General features: G+C 45.8%; 1 protein-coding gene across 1 annotated transcript; it reads right to left on the bottom strand.

The window, feature by feature from the left end:
* Positions 1-1,212: 1,212 nt before the first annotated feature.
* rasd1 (RAS, dexamethasone-induced 1) lies at positions 1,213-3,385 on the bottom strand. Its single transcript, XM_048552529.2, has 2 exons — positions 2,966-3,385; positions 1,213-2,202 (listed from the first exon to the last, which is right to left on the bottom strand). Exons 1-2 carry the CDS (start codon positions 3,231-3,233, stop codon positions 1,676-1,678), a joined length of 795 nt encoding a protein of 264 aa, XP_048408486.1. The 5' UTR covers positions 3,234-3,385; the 3' UTR covers positions 1,213-1,675.
* Between the last annotated feature and the right edge of the window lie 6,400 nt (positions 3,386-9,785).

The following is a 9,785-nucleotide window of genomic DNA, read 5'->3' on the forward strand; positions in this document are numbered from 1 at the left end:
TTTAATGTGTTATCTGTAGTGCTCTTTCTACAGATCTGCAGCCTGTCCTCTGGTGTCTCTCTCGCACCTTCTACGTGTATGTTGGAAATGTGATGTGTTTTATGACTGTAGGAAGGAGGGAGGGGAAAGGAAGAACAAAAGGAAGGTCAGGGATAGGCAAAGGACAGATGGCATGGAACAGAAAGCAAAGGAAATGGCAACAGTTATACATAAAGAAACAAAGCATTTGTCCAGAATGTAAATAGCAGAATAACTAGCAACTCTATCTAAAAAGAATGTGAAAAACAAGATTCAAGACAGCTGAACTTAATGCTGAGTCCAGACGGACTGGAAAGTGCTAAGATGGAAGGTATGGGGCTGTTCCTCAAGTTTGCATTGAATTAATTTAAGAGTTGTAGATCCTGATTCCCTGGCAGCTACTGAAAATGATTTGTATTTACTTTGCACCACTCAAGACCTCAGGGTAGTTTACAGCAAAATTATTTTAAGGGTAGTCTTTTCTTTCAAGGAAAACATTCAGCCATCTTGCACAGTGCAAAGAACAATGCAGTAAATGACAAGTTATGGGAATTATCATGTTAATTAAGGAGTACAGCACATGTTGGACACGAATGTATTGCTGATCATTGGTTGGGCATATGGCTCCATCACATGATCTGTTTTGTCACTTACCCAAATTTATTTTTGAGACATGGGCTGTAGGGTAGGAAACAGACTTTTCTGTTCCACCGACCGATACCAGTGTTTATGTTCTACTGAAATCACTTTCCATCCACCATTCTCACCCTTTAGTTCTTGCTCATTGGCTTTGCTAGTTTCCTCTTACTATCAAATATATTGCTCACTTGAACCGCTCCCCGTAGCAGCATGTTCCACATTTGCACTGCTCTCCGGTTAACTTTGTTTCCTGAATTTATTGCATTTTTCAGTGATTAGTGGTGGCCTCTAGTTTATTATCTTGAGCACTAGCGGAATCACTCTTTCTGTGCCTACTTCATTGCAAATCTTCCTAATCTTAAAGAGCTTCATCATCCTTCATTGACCATTGGTAAGGTATTCATGAACTGATATAGTAACTACATGATCACTGACTGAGCTCATTAGCAAAGGGAGCTTGGAGAAACATGAAACATGTTATTTGAGAGTAGCAGCAGGGATCACAACACCGATTTCATTTCAAAACATTTATTACAAAACTAAGACTTTGTTCATTGTTCAAGTACAACTTGATTGCCAAAATACAACAAATGGCAATTGTAAACAATTTCCGACGTTCATTGCACTACATGTAAGAGTTTGCCCACATCAAGGTTACAATATGTTGACTTTTGAAAAATAAAATCAAGTACAAACATTTCACAGTCAATAGGACAAAAAAAAATTCCTGGGGAGACCTGTCAGAGCAGCCTCTCAGTTTTGTGTGTGTCTCTCTCAGTCGTTGCGCCTATGTCCGTTCCTGTGTGAGAGCTGGGGTCCGCTTCCGTGAGGCATTGTCTCATCAGCGGGGCGCACCGACACTGTCCTCGCCAGTCTTTACAAACGCCGCCACTTGGCCGGGTTCATGCCCCAAGGGGAGAAGGGGGCAGGACTGAGTGACTTTTCCTCTCCACCTACCCCCAATACACACACGCGCGTCCCAAACCTCTTGGTCTACTGGGCTTGAGGGGAAGTCACTTTAGCTGATGATACAGCGGTCCTTGTCCCTGGCGTGGCCGCCGCCGACCGCCTTCTCTTTGATGTACATCAGGTCGCTGTGCACACTCGGCCTCCGAGCGAACGGAGCCACTATGCCGTAGGCGTCCTCGTCTTTCAGCTTGCGGCTCCGGAAGGTTTTGCGGTGCAAGATGTCACAGTACTGTACCGAGACCTTCCTGTGCAAGTCTGGGCTCATCTCACTCGGCAACTTGGCCATGGTAAAGAGGGTCTGGAACATCTCGTCCACGTTGCTATTCCTCTTCGCCGAGATCTCAAAGTAGGCGCACTTGGTGTCACCATCCAGCAGCCGCTGGATCTTGTCCCTGGGCACTTCTCGGTGGAAATCCCGGTCACTCTTGTTGCCGCAGATGACGATCGGGACGTCAATGTTGTCCTTAGTCTTGTTCTTCAGGCACGACTTGGTCTCCATGATCTGCTGCTTGAGCCGCTGTACTTCCTCAAAGGAGTCCTGGTTATCCAGGCTGAAGACCAGGATGAAAACATCACCTGTAGGAACACCAGACAACACAATGTGAGTCCACACTGACAGCCAGGAGACACAACAGAGCAAACAAAAATCACCACCCCCCACCCCCCCCCCACCACCACTCAGGTCTCCCCTCAAAACAATCTGCACCACACACCCTTTACAATTCAAACTCCCAATTTAAACACAGTCACAGAACAAATAGGTCCGCTAATTAATACAATAATCACATCGAAGTGTGAAGTCTGTCTCTGTCTCTCTCCTCACAGAGGCTGCTAGAAATTTCTCTAGCAAAGTTCTGCTTCAGTTAATGGGAGGGGGGTGAGTGGGATTAGTTTAAAGGCTAAAAACTGTCAGCTCCTGCCCCGCAACGGAGCCAAAACACCAAATTTATACTAACTATTGAAGTTGACCGAATGGGACAAAAGGTTAAACTTAAACACAAAATGCAAGAAATAAGCTAGAACAATACCGCAGCAGAGCAGCGTGATTTTAAAGGGTTCTGAGGAAGGGTCACTGGACCCGAAACATTAACTCTGACTTCTCTCTGTACAGATACTGCCAGACCTGCTGAGTTTCTGTAGCAATGTCTGTGTCTGTTTCTGATTTCCAGCACCCGCAGTTGTTTCGGGATTTTTTTTTGTTTAAAGACTTTGTTGTCTGTGTGTAGTTTTGGAGGTAAAATGCGGGTGAGAGGAGACTGTGGTGGGAGTATGTGGGGGTGGGGTGAGGAGTGAGTCTATCCCCGCGGCGTTGCTCCTTACTGAGGAGAGTGGTTTTTACCTGTCAATATGGAGAGGCGCCTCATGGCCGGGAACGGGTGATTCCCCGATGTGTCGAGGATGTCCAGCTGGTAAACATCGCCCCGGATGCTGTAAAATTTGCGATGGAAATCCTCGATGGTCGGCGTATACTGGTCCTCGAACTTGCTGTTGAGGAAACGCGACACGATGGCGCTTTTGCCGACTTTGGAGGAGCCCAGGATGACCATCCGGTAGCAGTTTTTGGCGGGGATGTTAATCTCTGGGTCGCAGGGCGACATCTTCATCATAACCAGAGAGACGAAGACAGCAAGCTGAGATGGAGGCAGTGCGGACGGGCACAGACGCACAGAAAGACAGAGAGAGAGAGAGAGAGAGAGAGATCGGAGTGTTAAGAGACACAGCAGAAGCTCAGCAACACAACGACACAGTGCGGAGCTCCACCGCCTTTTATAGCGCCTGCCACTGGCGTCATGGCCAGAAGCAACCGCGTGGAGCTGGTAAACAGAGGGACAGTGTGTGTCTGAGAGAGATACAGCACGTCAGCAAATCCTGGCTACAGTCTCTGCAAAGGCAGCCCCAGACTCTGAACCTTGTTAGGAACTGCCCTGTGTCGACGAGACACTCTGTCCCTCAATTCACTTTCAACCTCAGAGTGTTCAGACAACTACCGTGTCCGCCACCAACTCCCCCCCCCCCCACCTCATCACAGACATTAGAGGGAGACACCGTATGTGAAGCGTACCAGTGTCTGCACAAGGGTAAAGATTCACCAGACACCCCAATTCACCCTCCATCCCCCCCACTCTCACTCTAAGGTTCGAATCCTGCCCAGACACCGGCAGGATCGAGGCTGAGGAACCTCTTTGTGATTGGCAAAGTGATTACTTTAGGAAATCAACCTGATGAGGGAACTGAATGGATGTTCGGAGAAACGTACAAAGTTGAAATTGGGATTGGAGCTGCGGCTGGTTGATGCTGAAGGTTTCGTTGCGTGTAAAGTTCGCACTAAGTTACAGTGGTAAACTGTAGTGGATAAACAGGCAGACGGACTGTGCACAGCGTAGTCTTCCCTTGACTTTGGGAACAGTTCACTCATGGAAAAAAACGTTCTGGTTTACCCTCTGCAAGCACCCACTGCCCATTTTCTATTCCGCTCTAAATTGCATTCGTTTTATTTTCCCCAGTTTCTTTTTACAAGGCCCTTCAGCTCGGAGGTTGGCGGTGGGGCTAGCGTGGGGAGGGTGGCCCTCTGCGCCTGAAGTATTCATTTTGACAGGCTCCAAGTCTAAACGCGTGGATTCCGACCAGGCTGTTGGGCTATGGAGGGCATCACAACTCCATCTCCTGTCCCCGCCCGAGTCCTTCAATGACCGCACTTCAGCGGATGAATGTTATCTGGGACCCCATTAGCCTGAAAAGTTTCCCAGTCAGCTATTAGGGTCGGGTTTGGCATGTCTGATCTTCACCTAGTTGCTCGATGAGAGTTAGCACATGTCTGGTGTAGACAGCCCACTATCACAGTCCACCTGCACAGATAGTTTTGTTTTTATGTAACCTCACTATAAATCCTTGAGACATACAGTGTCAGTATCCCCAAAACTTCCGGCTTTTCACAGATCCTTTCGTTGACTCCATTTCAATAAGTCACCTGCAAAAGGAGCTCATTTCTGCACACACACAAAAACACCGTAAGCATTGCACTGTGACTGAACACCGCACTACAGCTCTCATGGCAGTGAGTGTGTCCTTTATAAAATTTCTCATGTCATCATTCAAAGTGATTATATTGTTGCAGCTCAATGTGTGTTCGGATAAGGGGGGAATCGACTCTGAATTGGAGCCAACATTGTGAACAGCCAACTGTTGAAGTGAAGTCGACTGAGTTAGGCTAAAGCTGTAAAACTTTAAAAACAGCAGCTGGAGCAGTGTGTGCATGGCTGAGAACTAACAGATTGATCGCTTGTCCCATAAATGATTGGCTTGCGATCCACACTTTGTTTATACAGGTGACTTTCACTCTTAGCTCTTAGCCGGATTAAATCAATGTTGAGTATCCACCCCCCACGAAGACTGCAGTGTGATAACACGTTGCGAAGCAGGTGACCCGGGCAGATTACACACGAGGAATTCCATTTGACTTTGCAGGAAGATTGGGTTTGAGACAAGTTACATCACCTAAACGAAGTGATATTGTGAATATTGTGACAGTGTACATCGCCCCTGTACCCTTGACATTAAAGTAGGATGAGGAAGATGCTTGTCCTTTTAATGACTCATGTATTATTTACAAATGCAATGAGAATGAGCACGGCTAAAGTAAATAAAACATGCGGAGAGTCATTTGGTGGTTTTGAAACATTTCTCACTCAGTATGTACTGAAGAGGCCTTTATTCCTATTGTTATTGTTTGAACTCCCGTGCGCTTGCTTACATCGAGGGTCACATAAAACAACTCATTTTGACACGATATTTCACAAACTTTCATGCGGCAGCTGCTGAGTTTTTGACTGATATTGAATTAAATGTATCGATTTGTGACTGTGTGCGTCTTAATGTTTAAAGTCCACCTATAATCCGCTTCATTTCAATTGAATTGACCTGAAATAATATTTATAAAACGATGTTTGCACTGAAGATAATTGCATTTTTTGAAAAAAATTATCAAAGGTGGAGACAGAATTGAGACAGGTTTTTATTGGTGTGCAGGAATCGAAGTGAGAGACGAGGTCTCTTTGAGGTCAGGCTGGCTGGATGTTCGAAATCGTTGCCTGAAGGACACTGCAAAGGCTATAACATTCATGGTCATTTTCCCCTCTTGCCAAACTTGCAAAATACCACGTCTATTGAAACGAGTTTCTGCAAAACTTGATGAATGCATCGCCTGCAGGTTGCCAGCAGCTCGCTGTTCCCTCTCCCTTCTTAGCAAATCAAGCAAATAAAGACTGTGGAACGAAGTTAAGAAATCATAAAATTTCCGAAACTACATCGCGCTCAAACTGAAGGATGATCCTGCCTTGGTGCCGCAAGGGGGCAGCAAAATCCACCACCTGGAGAGGAAGACGTGCCAGTCGTAATTCATTCATTCCCACTGCCTCAAGACATCACAAATCTCACGGTGCAAGATAACAGACACTTAGACATGGGACAGGGAGTAGGCAATGCTAGTGCACTGCAACCGGCTGGGTCGAGCAAGCAGAAAATAAAACTCAATGTAATCTGACTCAAAGTTAAGGAGGGGATAACTGAAAAGAATTTAAAGGTGATTCAACACGAGAAGGATTGTATCAGAGATAATGGGAACTGCAGATGCTGGAGAATCCAAGATAACGAAGTGTGGAGCTGGATAAACACAGCAGGCCCAGCAGCATCTCAGGAGCACAAAAGCTGATGTTTCGGGCCTAGACCCTTCATCAGAGAGGGGGATGGGGCGAGGGAACTGGAATAAATAGGGAGAGAGGGGGAGGCGGACCAAAGATGGAGAGAAAAGAAGATAGGTGGAGAGAATAGTATAGGTGGGGAGGTAGGGAGGGGATAGGTCAGTCCAGGGAAGACAGACAGGTCAAGGAGGTGGGATGAGGTTAGTAGGTAGGAGATGGAGGTGCGGCTTGGGGTGGGAGGAAGGGATGGGTGAGAGGAAGGACAGGTTAGGGAGGCAGAGACAGGCTGGGCTGGTTTTGGGATGTGGTGGGTGGAGGGGAAGAGCTGGGCTGGTTGTGTGGTGCAGTGGGGGGAGGGGACGAACTGGGCTGGTTTAGGGATGCGGTGGGGGGAGGGGAGACTTTGAAGCTGGTGAAGTCCACATTGATACCATTGGGCTGCAGGGTTCCCAAGCGGAATATGAGTTGCTGTTCCTGCAACCTTCGGGTGGGTACACTCTGGTTCATCCCATCTCCTGCCCGATTGCCTGAGAGACTGGGACAACTTTGACAGTCCTCTGTCCATCACTGCCACCTGCCAAAACCTCCCCTAATTTAGCTCCCAAGGGATTGTTCACCCTGAAAAGCACCAAACATCATAAAAAATGCAGAAGGGCATCGGCTCAAAATAACTAAGTGAACCACATGATAGGTATTTACAGCACAGAGGGAAAATGAGAAAATGGCACAGTGAGTGTGGGGAAGATTTACAGCACAGAATTCTCACTACCTCCAGGTGACAATTTATACAGTGATTTCAGAAATTCAAAGAAAATGATGACCCGCATTAGGAATTCAATATTTGGGAATTAAAACATAAGTTATAGGAGCAGAATTAGGCCATTCATTCCATCAAATTCATTTCTGTGCAGTATTACCCCAGTGGGTGAGACAATATCCCTGTCTACTCTGCTCATGTGTTGCTGAATTTGCCTTGACATATATCATTAGAGTTTCCTCTGTACCTTTCAGTTGGAATATTAAGCCTGAGAAAGAAGAAGTAACAAAATAAATTTAAGCTTTGATCTTTTTAGCCATTTTAACATTACATTTCTACAAGATTCAGACTCAACTGGTCATATAGAGCAGTACAGCGCAGAACAAGCCCTCCGGCCCTCGATGTTGCGCCCTGTGAACTAATCTAAGCCCATCCCCCTACACTATCCCATCGTCATCCATATGCTTATCCAAGGACTGTTTAAATGCCCCTTTCCTTTGTGGACCAGAAGGATTGGTTGGCATTGTGCACCAAAGATTCTCAATTTTAAGAGCATCAAAGGAATTGGGAGAAAGCAGGAGCGTGGCATTGAGATTATGACATGATCATATTGAATTGTAGTGCAGCTTCAAGGGGCCAAATGGGTTATTCCTGTTTCTAGTTTCTATGTATTAGGAATCTCTCAATGAAATGTTACGTACACAATTAGTTATGAGCCCAAACTGCCAGCAGAAAATGTGACAGGCTGTTAATGTGTATATCCAACAAGCTTGTAAAAGTAAGGGAAGCTCAAAGGCAAGATACTATTTGTTCGAGGCAAACTGTAGAAATTACCATTAAATCTGAAGCCTCGTAACTCTCAGAATTCTTGTACTCTCTTTGAGCTGGCTGCCAGCTTTGTGGATTAATACTGGACTGCATTGTTCACATATCACCCACTCTCCAGATATGGCCAAGCAAATGATGACTAGTAGTTCTTTCTCAGAATTCTTTCCTCCTCCCTTTCTTGTTACACTGTCTCACTATGTTGTAATTGAGGCTCATTCCCAAGTCTCTGCTTCGTTACTTTCCTACTACTGACTCAGGTTGTGAAGTACCTGAGATATAAGTTACCCTCTGTGGCTCCATGGTGAATGTTCCCCAAAGACATAACTTTGTCCCACTTCTTTTTCGCATAGAATTATTGCCACTTGGTTTCACCACCTTTTTTAAAATTCCTTCATAGGATGTGAGTGTTGCTGACAGCATTTATTGCCCGTTCTTAATTGCCCTAAAGAAGGAGGTGAATAGCTGTCATCTTGAACCACTGCAGTCCATGTGCCATTGGCAGACCCACAATGCCCTCAGGGAGGGCATTTGAGGATTTGAACCATCACTGAAGCAGTGATGATATACTTCCAACAAAAAACAGAAATTGCTTGAGATACTCAACCTGTCTGGCAGCATCTGTGGAGAGAAAACAGAAATCAATGTGACCCTTTTTCTGGAACGAGTTGCAGCTAGGAAAATGTGCCATGTATGCTGAAGACGGGGTGAGGTGATGTTGGTAGTGTAAGGAGGTGGAGTCCAGACAGAACAGCAGTTGGGCAGGCAAAGTAACGGGTAATGCCGAGCCTGAGTGACCCTGACCCTAAGCCTAACCCTAACCCTAACCCAAACTGTAACCCAAACCCAAACCCTAACCCTAACCCTAACCCAAACTGTAACCCAAACCCAAACCATAACCCTAACCCAAACTGCAAGCCTAGCCCTAACCCAAACTGTAACCCAAACCCAAACCCTAACCCTAACCCTAACCCTAACCCTAACTGTAACTCAAACCCAAACCCTAACCCTAACCTAAACTGTAATCCTAACTCTAACCCAAACGCTAGCTCTAACCCAAACCCTAACCCCTCGTCCTTGCCTTTGTTTCTCTGTGACTGGACCTTCCTCCTTCACATTCTGTAAACTGTGGCTCAGGCAAGACTTTGCTGCCGAGATGATGCTGTCATGATACGGTCGCTGGGCTCCTAAATAAAAGGCTGAGACTAATGCTCCATGGCATCTACAGGAATTTAAATTCAATGAAAAAATATCTGGAATTCAAATCTAGGAAGATGCCTTTGAGGAGTCAGAAGGAAGTGGTCAATAGTAGGATTTCCAGGAAAATTTTATGAGGAGCCTAGCGAGGCCTGTTCGATGAAGGAAGCATTTTCAAGAGGACAGTTTGCTGGGCACCAATGAGATGGCAACAATGAGGTGCTCCTTCGCGGAGATTAAGACTGGGCTGTAGTGAGATATTTACCTATGGGGGTTAATACTAGATTGAAGTAAGATGCCTACCTAAGGGGAATAGTGTTGAGCATCAGTGAGGTAGTGCTATTGAGGGAATCCAGCAAATTTTCACAAGAGTAATTCCTGGGATGGCAGGACTGACATTTGAGGAAAGATTGGATTGACTGAGCTTGTATTTGCTGGAATTTAGAAGAATGATGGGGGCATCTCATAGAAACGTATAAAATCCTGTTTGGACTGGACAGGATAGATGCAGGAAGAATATTCCTGATGTTGGGGAAGTCCAGAACTAGGGATCACAATTTAAGAATAAGTGGTAAGCCATTCAGAGCTGAGGTGAGGAAGAATGTCTTCACTCACGGAGTTGTGAACCTGTGGAATTTTTTCACACAGGAAGCTGTTGGGGCCAGCTTGTGAGATCTATTCAA

The sequence above is a fragment of the Stegostoma tigrinum genome, chromosome 23, assembly GCF_030684315.1.
Source record: "Stegostoma tigrinum isolate sSteTig4 chromosome 23, sSteTig4.hap1, whole genome shotgun sequence".
In the NCBI taxonomy this organism is placed as follows: Eukaryota; Metazoa; Chordata; class Chondrichthyes; order Orectolobiformes; family Stegostomatidae; genus Stegostoma; species Stegostoma tigrinum.

Bases quoted from the DNA above. Each gene is read 5' to 3' on its own strand.
- rasd1 (XM_048552529.2), bottom strand. From the start codon at position 3,233: ATGATGAAGATGTCGCCCTGCGACCCAGAGATTAACATCCCCGCCAAA. The intron at 2,203-2,965 runs GTAAAAACCACT...GTGTTCCTACAG, and splicing joins GCGCCTCTCCATATTGACAG to GTGATGTTTTCATCCTGGTC.